The 17,006-nt window shown below is 53.3% G+C and overlaps 6 protein-coding genes across 6 annotated transcripts, besides 1 other annotated feature; 1 reads left to right on the top strand and 5 right to left on the bottom strand.

Annotated features, from left to right (window-relative positions):
• Window positions 1–191: 191 nt before the first annotated feature.
• Window positions 192–398, bottom strand: EKO05_0000925 (uncharacterized protein; the record flags this gene model as incomplete). Its single annotated transcript, XM_038936627.2, has 1 exon — window positions 192–398. One exon carries the CDS (start codon window positions 396–398, stop codon window positions 192–194), a length of 207 nt encoding a protein of 68 aa, XP_038803466.2.
• Window positions 399–1,752: 1,354 nt separating this feature from the next.
• On the top strand, window positions 1,753–2,709 carry EKO05_0000926 (uncharacterized protein; the record flags this gene model as incomplete). Its single annotated transcript, XM_038944840.1, has 1 exon — window positions 1,753–2,709. The coding sequence occupies one exon, from the start codon at window positions 1,753–1,755 to the stop codon at window positions 2,707–2,709; it is 957 nt and encodes a 318-aa protein (XP_038803467.1).
• A 167-nt stretch (window positions 2,710–2,876) lies between these two features.
• On the bottom strand, window positions 2,877–5,625 carry EKO05_0000927 (Putative ATPase; the record flags this gene model as incomplete). Its single annotated transcript, XM_038937072.1, has 2 exons — window positions 2,877–5,315; window positions 5,371–5,625. The coding sequence occupies 2 exons, from the start codon at window positions 5,623–5,625 to the stop codon at window positions 2,877–2,879; spliced, it is 2,694 nt and encodes an 897-aa protein (XP_038803468.1).
• Window positions 4,979–5,018: a tandem repeat.
• An 863-nt stretch (window positions 5,626–6,488) lies between the features above and the next one.
• EKO05_0000928 (translational elongation factor EF-1 alpha) lies at window positions 6,489–9,894 on the bottom strand (the record flags this gene model as incomplete). The annotated part of the gene is made up of 5 exons (XM_038936607.1): window positions 6,489–6,554; window positions 6,608–6,655; window positions 6,710–6,733; window positions 6,784–9,652; window positions 9,710–9,894. The coding sequence occupies 5 exons, from the start codon at window positions 9,892–9,894 to the stop codon at window positions 6,489–6,491; spliced, it is 3,192 nt and encodes a 1,063-aa protein (XP_038803469.1).
• Window positions 9,895–11,906: 2,012 nt separating this feature from the next.
• On the bottom strand, window positions 11,907–13,457 carry EKO05_0000929 (uncharacterized protein; the record flags this gene model as incomplete). The annotated part of the gene is made up of 3 exons (XM_038936382.1): window positions 11,907–12,573; window positions 12,630–13,221; window positions 13,358–13,457. The coding sequence occupies 3 exons, from the start codon at window positions 13,455–13,457 to the stop codon at window positions 11,907–11,909; spliced, it is 1,359 nt and encodes a 452-aa protein (XP_038803470.1).
• A 501-nt stretch (window positions 13,458–13,958) lies between these two features.
• EKO05_0000930 (uncharacterized protein) lies at window positions 13,959–15,039 on the bottom strand (the record flags this gene model as incomplete). The annotated part of the gene is made up of 2 exons (XM_038936473.1): window positions 13,959–14,343; window positions 14,396–15,039. The coding sequence occupies 2 exons, from the start codon at window positions 15,037–15,039 to the stop codon at window positions 13,959–13,961; spliced, it is 1,029 nt and encodes a 342-aa protein (XP_038803471.1).
• Between the last annotated feature and the right edge of the window lie 1,967 nt (window positions 15,040–17,006).

A 17,006-nucleotide genomic window follows, 5' to 3' on the forward strand; every position in this document is an offset into this window, starting at 1 on the left:
TCGTTGAAGTTGGTTTTCGTGCTGTGTGTATACCATTGCGTTTTTCGTACACCTGATCAAGTGGAGTGTGCACTATCCTGCAGACGAAGCGAGTCTTGCCAATATCCATGTGGAAAATGACCAGGCAAGAGACGGAATATAATCTTATTATGTTGAGTAGAAAGTATCTGGATGCTGCCAAATACTTCGCCCTACTTTCCAGAGCGGATCGCAGATTGCACAGTATCCGGGCACAGGCGTGTCTTGAGGAAAGATATGATCTCCGTGAAGGGGACGGCGCGGAGGCAGTCGATCTCAGCGGTGGCATTGAGGTTGTTGCAGCTGAGGGAGGAGGCGACAGTGGTGAAGTTTGTGTGTTCTGGGTCTACAGACGTAAGACTGAGAAAGAAGTTCCGCATGATCAAGGACGAGACGGTTGGGTCTTCTGGATAGGCGAAGTTGTAGTTGTCAACGGATATGGCGCCGGTGGATTGACCCCGTAGAGCGATGCGTGCTGGGTCGCCACCGAAGTTGGCGATGTTGTCGAGGATTCATTCAAGGACCAGACGTTGGTCAAGAAGTCCGAGGTTCTGTTCGTCATCTGTAAGGCCTGCTGCGTTTGGCTATCCGACAATTCCCAGGCGGTAACTACGTTCAGGTCAGCATTGAACAGAACGGTGTGATTACCCCCAGAATAACGCAAGATCGTACAACAGTCGCTAAGATTACACTGGGCGTGGGCTCACTCACTTGATGCCAACAACAATGTGCTTTCCAACTCCTCTGCACCCATCGACTAGGATCTTGGTACGGGACAGATGCACCACCCGTTTGAAACGACCCGCCATGAATCCAAGCAATGACTAGCAGTTTCTCCTCAACAGCATACGCTCCTTCCGTGCAGTTTCCCTCTTCTTTCCACGGCGCCCACACATTCACCGACAAGCAGTCCTCGCCTGTGTAGTTTCTTGGTGTGATGACAAACTCGGGAGCATCTGTCAGCCAAACGCTCTCAGCGTTACCCGTGAATTAAGCACAAACGGGTCCGAAGCTGCCTGCATCGATAGTTCCATTCTCTTCGACTTGGGGGTTGATGGTAGCCAGCGGCGCTTTCCGAGAAGTTGCTCGGCGAAGGGCACTCCTAGGAAGTGGGCAACGTCCGGTGTGATCGAGTCGACTGCACCCTGTACTGTGCCAGAAGTTGTTTCGATCTTCAAGGAACCAACAGCTTGCGCAATTGGCAGTTGGGCAAAGGCTAGAAGCGCGGCCAGAACGAGAGCTGTGCCGAATACAAAGAACAACAGCTGAGTCCTACAAGAGTTTGTATCATGGTAGCACTAATCAATCGAAATGCTGGTGTTCGATCCACTTTGAGCGCGACCGCGGTCCTAGGAGAGGAAGGTCAGTGACCAGGCCGACCTAAATCGCGGCTCGCGCTTTTCGTGCGGGAGACTGGAGGGACATTGCAGCAATGACATATCAGCTCAGAAGTCACTGGAACTGTCGTCGCCCCGTGATGTGCGACTAGTTGAAGACTTCCAGGCTACAAGGCTGTAGGAAACGCAGATCCAGGGCTTTCGGCCCGCCCACCGATTTGGCGACCCCGCTGTCGGCCCACGTTCCCCCGCCTTTTCCATCATTGCACTTCTCGCAAGTCGGTATTCTCGCCGATGGAGGAACGTCATAAGTGTCAGATACCGTCGTAGGTTCCTAGATGTCCAGTTCTGCTGCATCGCACAAACACAAGCATACCACCAAAGCACACGAGTCACCATGAGAGTTGTCATCACTGGCGCCGGCGGTTTTGTCGGCCAGATCCTCGCTAAGAAACTCATCGAGACAGACCCTTCCACATCACTAGTCCTTGCAGACGTCAAGGAACCACCGAATCCTACAGAGTCCAAGGATGTGAGGTGTCTTGCGGCAGATCTCACAGAGCCATCATCAGTTGATGTCTTGTTTGAGAAGGCCCCAGATGCTGTGTATATTCTGCACGGCATCATGTCCAGCGGGTCAGAAGCCAACCTCGGTCTCGGCCTGAAGGTGAACTTCGACAGCGTGAGGCACTTGATCGACATTGCCCGAGTCAGGCAGCCTGGCGTCAAGATCGTATTCACAAGTTCGTGTGCGGTCTTTGGTCGTGCGGCCGTCAAGAACGTGGCTACCGAGACGGACATTGTCCCCATGCCCGAGAGCAGCTACGGCACACAGAAGCTGATGATTGAGTTCCTGGTCAACGATTACTCCCGCCGAGGCCTCATCGATGGACGTGTAGTCCGTCTGCCCACTGTTTTCGTACGAGCTGGAGCCCCCACCGCAGCGGCGTCTTCGTTTGTCTCCGGCATCGTTCGCGAGCCCGTGAACGGGGAAGATTCAGTACTCCCTGTCGATCCCAGCATCGGTATCTGGTTGACTTCCCCACGCGCCCTGGCCACCAACCTGGTGCACGCTATCAAGGTCCCCGCTGAGAAGTTCGGCCACTTCAGACAGGTGCTGTTGCCCGGCTACACAGCCACGAGCGGCGAGATCCTGGATGCGTTGGAGAAGATTGCCGGAAAGGATGTGCGATCGAGAGTGAAGGAGCAGAGAGATGAGGGCATCCAGAAGATTGTGCTGAGTTGGCCCGCCAAGTACGACACATCGAGAGCGAAAGAGCTGGGCTTCTCGGAAGATGTTGGGTTGGAGCAGACGATCAAGGACTTTATTGAGGGTGAGAAGCAGAAAAAGTAGGAGAATCATATCAGACATCTTTTGCAGCCAGCATTTCGATTTAGCGAGGCTACTTGCGATTACGCACTTCAGCGCTGATTTGTTTTGGAATCATTTTGATGACGATAAAGAGCCTGAGCCTGTTGAATTCAATATGCAAGGATACATGGTACTTGGAATAACGAAAATTACGCCCTTAGCCCTTCCATAAGAGCTCCTTCTTCCCTTTTCCCCACAGCTTGGAACACCTGCCCTTCACCACCAACATCCAGTCCCTTCTCCGCCCTCTCATACGCCTCATCGCTTCGATCCAACAAGATCGCCAACTCTTCCTCACTGAACAATCTCCCCTCCCCTTCACCCGCAATGTCGAATTTCTCACCATCGCTTCTCCGAAGCAGCCTCTGCAGCTCCTCAACCTCTTGCTCCTTCTCCACCCCCTTGCCTGCATTGTTTCGCACGCCGCCTTTGCGGATGACGAGTTTCTCAAGACGACGCTTGGCTTCGGCGGACTCAAGGAGCTTCTGCTCAACTGTGTTGCGTGTGGCGAAGCGGTAGACGATGACGTTGCGCGTTTGCCCAATGCGATGCGCGCGATCCATGGCTTGGAGATCCTGCTGAGGGTTCCAGTCTGAGTCGAAGAGAATCACAGTGTCTGCGGCTGCGAGGTTGATACCTTGGCCGCCGGCGCGGGTGGATAAGATGAAGATGTTTGTTCCATCTTTGGAATTTGACTTATTGAAGGCGAGAATCTGGGCTTGTCGGTCGGATTGCGCGACGGAACCGTCGATGCGGGCGTGCGACCAAGACCGCAAAGCGAGGTATTGCCCAATGAGGTCGAGAGTTGTGGTGAATTGGCTGAAAATAAGGACTTTGTGGCCGTCGTCGATCAGAGGAGGGAGGAGGGAGTCGAGAAGCAGCATCTTGCCAGATGTTGAGACGATGGTTTCGTCAATATCCGTGTCGGACGCGAAGGTTTCGCCGTCCTCGATTTCGGCTTTCAGGAATGGGTTGAAGAAATTGTAGGGCGAGTTGCAACAGAGGCGGAGCTGCATGATCGGGTTGCCAAGTTTCTTTTGTAAGAGCTGACGCTTCGCAATCTCGAACGTTGCTGCCCTGATACGCTCATCTTCTCCTTCTGAGTCAAGTTTTTCTTCTTCCTCCAATGTGCTGTCTTCTTTGTCGATGCCCGCAAAGTACTCATCATCGCTAACCTCTTCATAATTCCTCTTAGCTCTATCACGGCCACGTGTAGAAGCCACTGACGCAGGGGTACCAGCACGAGACGACTTCACGCTCTTGACGGGCGTGTTAGCACTGCTGACAGCTTTGCGTTTGACGGTGTTGTTGCTACGGATACTCAGAGGCGTCCCAGACCGGCTCGCGAGCCCGACGCTTAGCCTCTCGACTGCCTTATCCTCGAGGTATGATCGGCTTGTGCCGTCCAAAATCGCCTGATATAGCTCTCGCTGCATTGGAGTAAGCGGTGCATAGAGTACATACTCTCGCTTTTTGGGCATCAGAGCTTCGACGTCAGTCTTGACACGCCGCAGCAAGAATGGTTTCAGTACTGCATGCAGTGACTTCACCAAATACTGCTGTCGCTCCTCGGAGAGGAGCTGCTCAAAGTTCGACTTGTCTTTCAAGCCAGAAAAATCAAACCAACTCTCGAATGTGGACAGTTTGTCAAACACTGTTGGCAGAAGAAAGTGTAGCAGAGACCAGAGCTCTACAAGATTGTTTTGCAGTGGTGTTCCAGTGATGAGGAGACGATTTGCGGACTGAAACTGTTGCAATTCGCGGATGAGCCGGCAGTCAAGATTCTTGATACGATGTCCCTCATCGATAATAATGAACTGCCAGCCAAAGTGGGTCAAAAACTTCCGGTCGTTCATGCAAATCTCATAGCTGGTGACAACGACGGGGAAATCTTTCGTGCCTGGATTCTTCAGTCTCGTCTTGCGAAGCTTCTCACGCTCCTTCTTGTCGCCGTGATAAAGCATTACCGGAATGCTTGGTGTCCACTTCTCGAACTCAGCCACCCAATTGCTCGTTGTGCTGAGAGGAGCAGCAATCAGGAACGGGCCAAACGAGTTGTTCTCCCACAGATGTGCGAGCATAGAGATGGTTTGTATCGTCTTGCCTAGACCCATCTCATCTGCTAGAATGCCATTAATACCATTCTGGTAAAGTGAGAGCATCCATTCCAGCCCTTCTAACTGATAGGATCGCATTGTGCCTCCGGTGACGAGTTTCGGTTGTCGTGCGGACTTGAGGTTTTGGATGCCAATGTCTCCTGTCTTGACGTTGTCCTCGTCCTTGTGCTTTTCTGTAGCTTCTTCTTCAACTTTCTTCTCCAGGTCTTCTTTCTTGAAGTAGTCCGCTATACTCGAGTTCTCCTTCCTTGGCCTCCCTCTCCCCTTCTTCTTTGACGCACTATCTGCCTTTTTCCCTAGCGTCGATGCCCCGTTCACGGCTGAGTTTCGTGTTGCGCGTCGTTGCGATTCTGCAGCTGCTGTTTCAGCGTTCTTCTCGCGTCTGGAGGCTTGACCATCCGTCTTTTCGTCCTGTTCCTTTTCTTCGTCCTCCTGGCGCTGCATTTGCGCAAGCATGACCGTCGCATAAAGCTGAATAAGTTGAAGTCAGCATTGAATAGCGTTCACGGTTACAATGAAGACAAACCTTGCTCTTATTCATCAAAAACTCCAATTGCTGAAACTTCTTGTCCAACACCTCTCTGCCACTCTTGATATCCTCCTGCCTCTCCCTCTCCAATTGAGCATCACGTTTCGCGTCTTGCTTCTCGCGTTGTAGTTTCATGCGCGTCTCTTCGTCCTGCATCGTTTTTGACACGTTGTCGTCATCCATGTTGGCTGGTGGCAGCGAGGAGTCAGGGGTGGGATCGGATTTCGTGCTGGCATTCGAAGAAGCAGCCATATCAAGCGATCAATGCCCAAATACCAAGGCAGGAGCAGTAGTGTTTTAAACCCAACACCAGAAAGCGGTAGTGGTAGCAGAGACACGCAGGTGGCAAGGAAAGATGTTCAGGCGCGTGAAAACGCGACGCGCTAGGCGGACATCAAGTGCGTCATTTTGCGACGCGCGATCACGTCCCAAATTTAATTGATCGCAGGCAGCCATCTGCATTGAGCTTTTGGCACCAGACATGGCGAAATTTAGAGCCAACGCGTGCCATTCACAAGGCGCGTCATGAGTTATGCTATTCGGATAAAGATGCTATTACCAAGATTTGTAGTTCTCAATCTCGTGGCTAGAATCAACGCGACTTCTTTTTCACGAGATCAAGGCTCAGATGCAAACTCATGCATTGCACATTTCAGGATATTCGCTGTATGTGTTCAAGTGGCCTGGTATGTATCTTCACCTTCACCGAGAAACGTCTTGATGGGAATGTCGCTACTAACCTCTACGATAGGTTCACTCCAGTGCAACGGTAGCAAGGGGTCTGCGATACGTACAGCAGGTTACACCTTCCGTACATCAGTCGTGGAGACACTACTTCGCGTGGTAGATAAGCAACACTGCTCGATCAGAATACATCACAGCAGCGAACGGATCAAGTCTTGAATGTGAAGTGTTGTGGGAATCTATTTCTATCTGCAACGAGATCGAACCGCAAAGTGCGGGCTGTCAAAGCAAAAACCTCGCAAATTTTGAGATCCAGACGCCAGCCATGACCACTACTGCCATCATTATCATAGGCAAACATCTAAGCCTGGTATGCATGCACCGTAACCATCATGAAGAATAAAGAAAGACTTTTTCGGGAGGCGAGACGTTTAGTCGTCCTCATCGGAGAAGACCTCCTCACCACGCTTGCGGCGGGCCATGCGGTCCTTCTTCTTCTATAGGGGAGTCAGCAAATGTCGATCTCACGTCAGGTGGGGGTGAATCGTACCTTGCGCATCTCGCTGGAAGTGAGCTTCTTCTTCTTCTCGGTGGCAGCCTAAGGAAAACGTTAGCCAATGTAATGTTAATCCGGGGATATGGGGGGTCTAACAATCTTGTTGCCCATAGCGTCGAACTGTGATGGCGTTAGCTTATGTTTATGGAAGCAGGATTGAATGCACTGACCTTCTCTTCCTCCTCACCCTTCTCGGTGAGACGGGGACCGGCACCCTGACCCTGGACCCAGTTGTGGCCGGAAGGAGTCATCTTGCCGTCAAGAACAGCCCAGACTTCCTCAGTGAGGTTCTTGGTGAACTCAGCGGAGTGAGTGATGATGATAACACCACCCTCGAAGGACTTGATGGCCTTGGAAAGGGCACCGAGAGAGTCACGGTCGAGGTAGTTGGTGGGCTCGTCGAGGACGATCAAGTGGGGGCGCTGCCACGAGCAAGCGGCAAGGACAACCTTGACACGCTGACCACCGGACAGACCACGCATACGCGAGTGAGAAACGAGCTCAGCGTCGAGACCGAAGTTGGCGCAGTGAGACTCGATCTCCTTACGGACCAGAGGACGGAACTGACCGCTGGCAAGAGCCTCCTTCTGATCGACATCGGCGACCATCTTGGAGTGGGAAGCCATGATCTCAGTACGGGGGATCCAGGCGTTGTCAGCAGACATCATAGGTGTCCACCTCTCGTTCTTCATGCCGACGTTCTCTCCGATAGCGAACGAACACTCGTACTCGTACGAGTTCTTGAACTTTCTGCGGGAGTTGATACCAATGACACGACGCTGGGTACCCTCGATACGGTAGATCTTGTCCATGGCCTTCTCATCTTCATCGGTGATGATCTTGTTGGCACGGTCCATGGTCTCACGGTCCTCACCAGTCTGGAAACGCCACTGGATGTACTCGGAAGGAGTCTTGTCGAGGTGGTGATCGATATGGGCGAAAGCGTGTTGCTTAATGTAGGCGATACGGATGTTCTCGTGGTGGTAGATCTCACCAGAGGTAGGGACAAGCTCACCAGTCAGGACGTTGACAAGAGTGGACTTTCCGGCACCGTTGGGACCAATGACAGCAATACGGGAAGAAAGCGAGCACTGGAAGGTGATGTCGGCAATCTGGGGCTTGGAGGTGCCCTCGTACTGGAAGCTCATGTTGGTGGCACGGAGGATAGCCTTGGCCTTGGTCTTGACACCCTCGAGGAAACCGGGCTCGGGGAACTTGAACTCCATGTCGGAGGCGCTGAGCTCGTGGTATGACCTGGCAGAGGGCACACGCTTGACGAACTCATCGAGGTTACCGCGGTAACGCTTGAGCTTGAAGCGCTCGTAGTGAACGACGTGCTGGATGACGTTGTTCAAGAACTTGCTGTCGTGGGAGATGACAATGGATGTGCAAGGAGAGTTGATGAGGTAGTCCTCGAGCCACTTGACGTTCTTGACGTCCATGTGGTTGGTGGGCTCGTCGAGAAGAAGGATATCGGGCTTCTCAAACACGGCACGGGCAAGCGCAAGCTTCATCTTCCAACCACCGGAGAGGGCAGTGATGGGACCCTCGATCTGCTCCTTGGTGAAGCCGAACTCAATGAGAGTCTTCTCGATGTCGGGCTGCTCGTCCTGGATACCAACGTCGCGGAGCTTCTTCATGGTCCAGCCGATGACAGTCATCTCAGTATCGGCAGAGTCCAAGTCGTGCTCAACGTAGACAGTCTTGACCTCGTTCTGCTTGGGGAAACCCTCAACCTGCTCGTTGTTGATGGCGCGCATGAGAGTGGTCTTACCGGAACCGTTGGGTCCGAGAAGACCATAACGCTGACCACGCTTCAGGCGGAGATGGGTCTGGTTGAGCAGGATCTTAGCACCATAGGCCAAGTTGAATGTGCAGTTGCAAAGGTCCTCGCCTTCCTCCTCATCGGGCTCAGCAACATCCTCAGCAACGGAGGCAGGCAGAGACTTCTTACGAAGGTTCTCAGTGATATCCTTAGCCTCCTCCTCGCCAACAAGGACAGCGACGAAGGGGCCGGCGTTAGCCTGCCAGTTCAAGCCCTCGTAGTCCTTCTCGTCGATGAGTTGACCACCGATGGCACCAATGTAGTCGACAACGGGAGTGAATTTGTCGTCGAGCTTGTACTTCGAAGGAAGAACAGCCTTGAGGTTTCCAGCAATGGTAGAAATGTCACCGTACCTCTCGATCTCGGGGATCTTGCCGTCCTTGACGTGACCGACACGGATGAGGGTGTCGAGACCCTGGCGGGTCTTCTCACGAGCCTCGGGGTCAGCGAGGTTGTCGTAGTTCTTCTCAAGAGCGGGCATAAGCTTGGGCAAGAAAGCGGCGACAATCTGGGGGTCCTCGACAAGCTTGCACATGTTGTCAATGATGACAGCGGTCTTACGCTTGATGGCAGTCTCGCGCTCAACGAGACCACGCTCAAGAAGAGGGACCATGATAGCCAGGGTAGGCTCGTGAACGTCAGTGACGAAGGTGGTGGCACCGAGCAAGTGAACAGTCTCGGGGACGTTCTCGGGCTTGGAGATACACTTGATGAGCTCGGGAATGAAGCGCTCGATATCCTTGTTGGAGATCAAGGCACAGATCTTCTCCATGGTGGCGTAAGCAGCCTTCTTGACCTCAGGCTTGGTGTCCCACATGGCACCAGAGATGACGGGGATCAAATCAGGGACACGGAAAGCCATCTGAGCGGGAGCAGAGGCAGCGAGTGTCTCGATGCACTTGAGGTCGGTCATCTTCTCGGGCCACTTCTGAGCGTTCTCGAGGGAGTGGGAGATGTGGGGGATGATGGCCTTGACGGCGTTGGGGTTGGCGGCGGCAACAATGGCCTCGGCAGCGGTCTGAGCAGCGACCTTGACGCCGCTCATCTTGTCACCGACAGCGGCCAGCACGTTCGGCAGAAGGGCGACGAGGTAGGGCTCGACGGCGGCGGAGACCTGGGCGTGCTGGGCGATGGCGCGAATGGCATCGAGAGCGCGCTCACGGGCAACGGCATCCTTCTTGTTGCCAAGCTGCTTCTTCAGAAGGTCGACAGCCCTAGAGAGATGTCAGTATTGGCTTCCGTGTATGTGCAAAGGGAGGGGTTTGACGTACTTGGTGGGGGCATCAGCCTCCTCGATGTCACCGTTGATGAAGGTGGCAATGGAGCTGGCAGAGGCGTTGATCTCATCCTGGGCCTTGGAGACGGTGAGCTTGCTGAGGAGCTCCTCGAGGACCTTGACGGCCTTGGAGTTCTCGCTCTTGACGGCCGAGGCGTCGTGAAGCGCAGCAGGAGCCATGGTTGGAGTAGTATGTAGTGGTTGAGGGGAAGAAAAAGAGGGCGGCAGTCCTCTTATACGGTAAGCGAAGGCGGCGGGGCCTAAAAACCTTTCGGTGAAAAAGTAGACAGAGGTCTACCGGGGTATCAAATCGCACAACGCGAGAAACGTGAAAGACAGCTATCTCTACAGCTGAATGACACGAGTATTTTTTTTTGGTGGCGGCCACAGAGATTGTGGATGTAGAGCTTGAAGGAACTCGACAGCAGCGCAGTGAGGGGCTTTTCATATGGTGGGCTGTAGACAAGAATTTCAGTGAAGACCGTGCGCAGATAGGCTAGCGCGTGCGTGGCGCTCCTTCCACAACCGGGCGAAGTTTGCCCACACGGCCTTCGATTGGTGTTGATCAAAGCCGACACTGCTGAAGTTTTTGCCAGTGCTCCATAATCTCCAGTTATGCTGCTTGCCACCCCGTTTGGCAGATTGCAAGGCTGGCATATTGTTCATGAGCGGGCATTGTGGCCATATTGCTGCCAGCCCACGTTGTAGCGAGCGAATCCAGTTGTGGCAAAAAATCAAAAAAATTAAGTACTGGTATGCGCGCTCACCGCCTTCTGTGAGGCTAGCCGCGATATCCCAACCCAACAAACCGAGGGTCGTGGATTATGCAGCACCGAGAATCTGCGACTGCGACATTTCCGGTGTCGTCCCTTGCATTGCTGCAGAGGTCGGCGGACCGAGGACTTGCGCCCATGTATCTCCCAGGGATGTGACAGCCTCCAGCCTTTCACAAGTGCTCGTCAAGGGCAGTACATGCTGCCCTGATTACCCCTCTACGTATGTGGCAGAACACCTGCCGAACGCTATGTAGCCCTGCGCTACGGCCACCAGCGGAGGGCTTTGGAAGGGCTCTTGTGCGCATTCAAACAGCTACATGTTCTTGCCACCCGATCTGGGCACTTTTGCCGAACGCTCAATCCAAGACTGCGGTCCGGGTCGCTCAAGATCGGTGGACGATGCAAGGTCTGGCCATTGTCGGTCCTGCCTCTCCCGTACGAGGACACAAGTCATTGCGGCGCTTGCACTCAACGACCCTCTTTGTCCTTCCGAGCGCTACGCTCAATGGCCGCTCAGGTCTTGTTCCTGCGCCCTTCTAGCGCCCCTTCAATTCGACGCAGACCAGCGCCCGTACTTTGTGTGTGATGTCCATGCCGCCCCCGTCTTTACGCGCATCACAGGCCTGATCATCCACGAAGTCTTTGCGTGTGGCTACCCCTCTGATTCCTCACAACAGCGCCAGCTCTGGCTCTTGAGCTTGCGCCACGGATCGCCCTTGCCGTGGTAGCACAGGGCGTTGAGCAGCATTCACGCATACGCTCCTTATCGATATACCCCAGAGTTCCTCCGCAAAAAATCGAATTCTCCACCGGGCGCTTGCACTGATCCGTCCTGTGTAGTATGACTTGCATGTGAGCTGGCACATTATCTGCAGCGTCGGCAAAGATATTGAGTTGGGCTAGTGACAAGCTGCTGCTAACTCCATGTTCTTGTCAAGCTCACTCCCATTTCGCAGAAAAGCTCAGATGCAAGTGTCTTCTCTCTACATTGTGTAAGTCACGCAGAAGACTTTACAGAAGCACCACAAGTCTACAAGTGCTTAGAGGGACATGATTTGCTTCAATCCTGTAAAATGTCTCTGCGTCCGGTGTGGTCATGCTGGTACTTTGAGTTACCATAGAGTCTGAACTGATGTCCATTGTTGCGGACACAAGATTGGTTGTCTAAAGGCCGAAATTGAGCTTTGCTGTCGCCAACACGAGGTTTGTCAGTGAAATCAGGATGCACGGTTGCAGAATAATCTTGTAAAGGAAGGAAACAAATTTAGCCTCGCCCCTAGTTCCTCGAACAGAATGCGTTCAGCACAGTGGTACAAGGTTCACGTTCAATGCTCAGCAAAAGCACTGATATTCTCCAGGATATTCTGTATTGGTCTGCTCGATGCTGGTGATTTTCTAAAGATCAAACACAGCCCATCAATTATCTCCAAGCCCCTCAGCCCACTCGCCCTTGTTAGCCCTCTCGCACAGCTCTTTTAACAACGGCGCCGCAGTCTCAAAGTCACTGAGCTCTAGATACACCTGTCCGCTCAGCCTCACCCACCACGCACTGCCGTAGAAGATCGTCTGCAGGAACGTGTTGTAGTCATCAAGCAACTTCCTGGCCAGCCATCCGGTAACTTCCCCACCCACCTGGTCTTTTCCGAGCCCGATCGTATCGCCTGTCTGCTGTGCCTTGACAACCTCGATCGGCAAGCGCACCATTGCCATGCAGCACTGGCTCAGCGTTTTGGTTTTGTTATCCATCATCTCCGTGCCCAGGCTCTTAGCGAGGAGGCGCCCAGCATCCTGAGCGAGCGCAGTACAGTACTCAATGATGACCTTTTCTCCGCCGAGGTCCTTGCGCCATTCCAGTGCTTTGGGAATGCACAGGTACGGGGAGCTGTCGATGGTACCCACGAATTCGAAGTTGCCAATGTACTCGGACTCCACGTCACCGCCAAATGCACCCTTTGGGTTGATAGAGTTAGGGACCGAGGCTGAGGTCTTGAATCCCCAGGAGGTTGGAAGGGTGGACCGGATGAGATGCTGGTTGCGCACCGGGACGTAGAGTATTGCACAGCCGCGGGGGACGTGCAGCCACCTATGTCATTTGTTAGCCTGATATCATCATGAGGCGAGATAGGGGGAGGTACTCACTTGTGGCAGTTGCTCAAGAAGAAATCCGGATCCAACTTCCCGACATCCACCTCCAAATGCCCGATCGCATGCGCCCCGTCCACAAGGCTCAATACCCCCAACTCTTTACAGGCCTGAGTCAAGCGCTGAAACGGTACGAGTACACCTGGCATACTGACCACGGTGTCGAAGACGGCGATCTTGACTTTACCTCCAGCATCTTCCACCTCTCGAACCTTCTGCCTGAATGCTGCAACGAGCCAGTCGTCTTCAACTGGATACGTATACTCCAGCTTCACGCTCTTCGCCGGAGTCGTCTCGGTGATGTATTGGATCGTCGTGCCACATGCTTTGTAGATGGTAGCGAAGTACAGTATGTGGTCACCTTCGGCAAAAGTGAGGTTGCGAAGGATAGTATTGACTGCAGTCGTGGCATTCGGAACGAAGACTACAGTTTTCGGAGGGGCTTTGATGAGTTCCGTAACAGCTATGCGAGACTCGTTGAGGTGCACTGGGTACTTGTAGCGGATGAAATCGTCTGGCCGCGCTTCTGCCGCATCTTGGAAACAATGCAGGGCTTCTTTCACTTGGCGTGGATAGGTACCAAAGGAGCCTGGTTGATGTTAGATGGGACCAAGGTAGAGCCGGCTGCTGCCCATGACATTGAGGCATGACCAGAATATTGTCATCTCAAAACTGCCATACCGCTCCCCTCTTCTGTATAGAAGGCAACCTCGGACACGACCTACCATGGTTCAGATTCAGATACCCTTCTCCAAACAAAAACTCCTTCTCCCTCAATTCTTTCCCAAACTTGACTCCATTCCTGGACCTCACGGGTAGTGACATGGTATCTGCTGTGATCGAGCCGGCCCGGTTCTGTAAATGTTGCTGCGATATGCGATGCTACTGTTCGGAAGTGACGATTCAAAACCTCTATTTGTATACCCTTATGATTGACTCAATGCTTTATAATCGTATATCAGTCATACTTGGAGATTGCGTAGGGCGTATTGTTCACCGACGTACCGGGCTAACTGGCGAATCAGCGTTGAGCAAGTACGAATGGCGTGACGGGAGCCAATGAGATGAGCGCCTCGGCTACTGAAGTGCACTTGGCACTGGTACGTGAGTCCTACATGGCGACAACTTTGCTTAAGATGAGTACACTTCATAGTTGCTTCCTGGTGAAGGTATATAGATATTTGATTCTGCGTCGTCCAACTCATCTCTGCTCGATGCTTTACCATTCCCATTGCGATATTCATTCTCGTTGCATCGCCAGGATGGTGAATTATGTACAATATCTATAGAAAAGAGGACTCGTAATGAACGTTGTGCGTGACGGTATTAGATTGTGCGCACGCCTCTGGCCTTCTCGGCGTTCATGCGTCTCCTATACTGGTCGCGGAACTGAATGCGACCGTATGTGCCCAAGCCAACTGAGAGGATAAAGAACACGGACCAGATACCTGTTACAAGCAAGCCGATAGGGAAGAAGGCGAGAGCGGTGCCAGGCACGACGAAGGGAGCAGCCAGAAACGCAGCAGAAGTAGCTGCTGCTGCGGCGGTGGGATCAGCGTTCGAGGGTGCGTTTGCATCGGCTTTTTGAGCAAAGACGCCGTTGACGAAACTCGCCTCCTTGTTAGAGAGCGTGGTGGTGACGTCTGCGTTGGTGGAAGGGTTCCGCGCAGCAAGGTCGATTTGAGGGACGAGCAGCGGCTGAAGAGCTTCTCTGTGGACTGGGTTAGCCGACGTTTGCTTGGCAAAGTCTGGAGTATGCTTACTGTGTCATAGCCGGGCCCATCAGATTGGAGTTGATCTTGCCAACATACATAAGCGTCTTCAATTCGACCATGCCGGAAATTGTCTGTCGCTTGACCAATGTTCCGTCGCTCCACCTAGCGCGTGCTCGTTCTTCGCTGACCTCCCGCTTCGTATTGTTCATGTTCATGGCCTGTACCGTAGCACCAAGATACGATAATGTCATACTGACTTCGGCAGCAGTGACGCTCTGCCAAGGGTCGACAGGCGCCGAGACATTGTACATTCGGAGCTCGGCTTGGAAGACACCGGTCGACTTGTCGAGGAAAGGCACGTTGTAGCAGACGGCAATACCACTTGGATTCGAGGCTTGGCCGTTGAGGTTTCCCAGTGTCTTCATGCATGCTGCTCGCGTCTGTTCCTCCCACTTCTGCAGATCCGCTTTCGATGCATCCCCAGACGCCGGTGTCAATGCAGCTAAAGGGGCGGTGTCTGCGGCGTTTGCATCTTGTCGTTGCGTGAGAGTGGCGAGAAGCCCAGCGTCCCGCCGAAGTACCTCCTCCAGATCCTCGCCTCGTCGCAACACGCCGTTAACATCGCCAAGCTTGAGGGCAGCTGCGTGTCCAGCAGCGAGCAAGCCGCCCAGCACAACACTCTTGAAGAACATTGTAGAAACTGATATTAGGTACGAAGGTTTGATTAAACGTGTTAGTATGAAGTCACAGCGCCGGCCAGCAGCGTACTAGAAGAGAGTGCCTAGCAGCGAGAGCTTGGAAAAGAGAGAAGAAGTGAAGAGTGGAAACGCCTCATGAGAAACCAGCTCTACATGTGATTCATTAGTAGCAGGAACCTGGTACAAACGTGAAGAACAAAGTGGCTCAGCGGTGAAAGACGGAACCGCGCGGTCTTGGTGTGTCCGACGGTGGATTCCTGATGGTGTGACTCCGTCATCGCAGTCCTACTGGAGGAGCAACACCAAGCCGAGACGTAAATGCCATGACAGTGATGAGACCGGTACTGCTCGAGTCTGCGGCAGGTGACACGGAATCTTTCTATGCGTTCGTCCAGTAGCGTCTAAGAATAAGCTCAACTGAGGAGATTGGAGACTCCACTGGCGGAGACCAACCAGATGTTTCTTCGAGGCCGATCGGTCTGGGAATGCGACCGGAGCGGGCATGACGATATTGTGCCCCTTGAGACAATTAGTGTTGAGGCTCTGTGTCGTTGAGCACAGACGATGTTAGAGGCGCTTGGCAGGCCAGCGCATCGTAGCCAATCAGCGCCGCGTCTGCCATTTCTACCGAGCTCTTCCGAATGCATGGTTTCACCCTCACACATCTTCCTTGAACCCCGTTGTACGCGCCACCCTCGTCTCAAGGCAGTTGAGCCACTGCAGCAATGACCGTCATGTCATGGAGGTTTCCTCAGTGCCAATCTCCGCTGTCAGGCATTCTTGGCTTCCTAGATCAGATGTCAACTCCTCTCGAGACAAATTTCAGTGCGAAGCCTGCCTATGCAAAAGAGACGAGCACGCAGGCTAGTGCTCTGGAGTCTTTGACATGATGGATATGTGGTGGTGAGGCAGGACGCGTTCAGACCGCGAGTTCGTGGCTGCTCTTGATCAGTGCACAGATGCAACCCAAGTGTTTGTTCATCCACCCTCTGACCTTTCACTCGCGTCCACATCGTAAAGCCGCAGTCGTACATCCACTTCGAGATTAGGTCCACCGACATGGTCTGTCCGGCGGTTCAGCCGAGCATGCGATTCGGACATTTCACCCCGCCGGTGATTAAGCGCTGCCGCCTGAGCATGGACTTCCATCGTACACACAACACCCATGTGCTGATGAGCGTCGCAAAATCATTTCTTCATTTCGACACACTAAGAGCAAAAAGTTAAACTAACTACGGGCCCGTACCCACACTCGTGGAGACGCATGCTCTACCCGCCCGTTAGGTGCCGAGGAGATACGGTGAGCAGGTGACGCTGGACATCGTGGCTTAGTCTTTCTGGATCAGCAAGCAACCGTTACCCAGGAGGGCCTCCAGTTGGCTCGCCGGTACTTATGATGTATTCTGCGTCCGCGAAGCAGGCCGGTCCTGTACTTAATCAGGCTCGAGCTCGTGACACCGCAGCCTTGATCCTGCAGCAAAGCGGCAGCCTCATCCACCACCGACCAATAACGGTTGCGGCAGAAAGACCCTCGGGACGGCTCGCGCGCTACACACGAGGTCCCTGGGTGATCTGGCACCATATGGGATTGCTTCACTGCGAACCTATGCACAAGCTGTACTGTTACGCAAGAGGCGAGTCTCAGGTGGCCACGTTCGCTTGCATATGACTATTCCGCAAGGGTGCGATGGTGCCCAGTTTGCATTCGCCCAACACACATACCTAAGGCCATATATTGTGAACCTCTACTAATGTGGCACAAATGCGGGCGACTCGCTGCCAACACATCAGAGGCCTCTGCGTTGTTGATGGAAGTAGGCCTTACATTGCCCCGGATCAAGTCGGCTGGTACTTCTGCTGACGACTGAGGCCTCTGCGCGCGACCTCTGTTCATTGTCTGCTCTTACGTTTGCGTTTCCAATCAACACCACTTTTGATCGTCGTTCATGTTTACTGCTGAC

Source organism: Ascochyta rabiei, chromosome 1 (genome assembly GCF_004011695.2).
Source record: "Ascochyta rabiei chromosome 1, complete sequence".
Taxonomy (NCBI): domain Eukaryota; kingdom Fungi; phylum Ascomycota; class Dothideomycetes; order Pleosporales; family Didymellaceae; genus Ascochyta; species Ascochyta rabiei.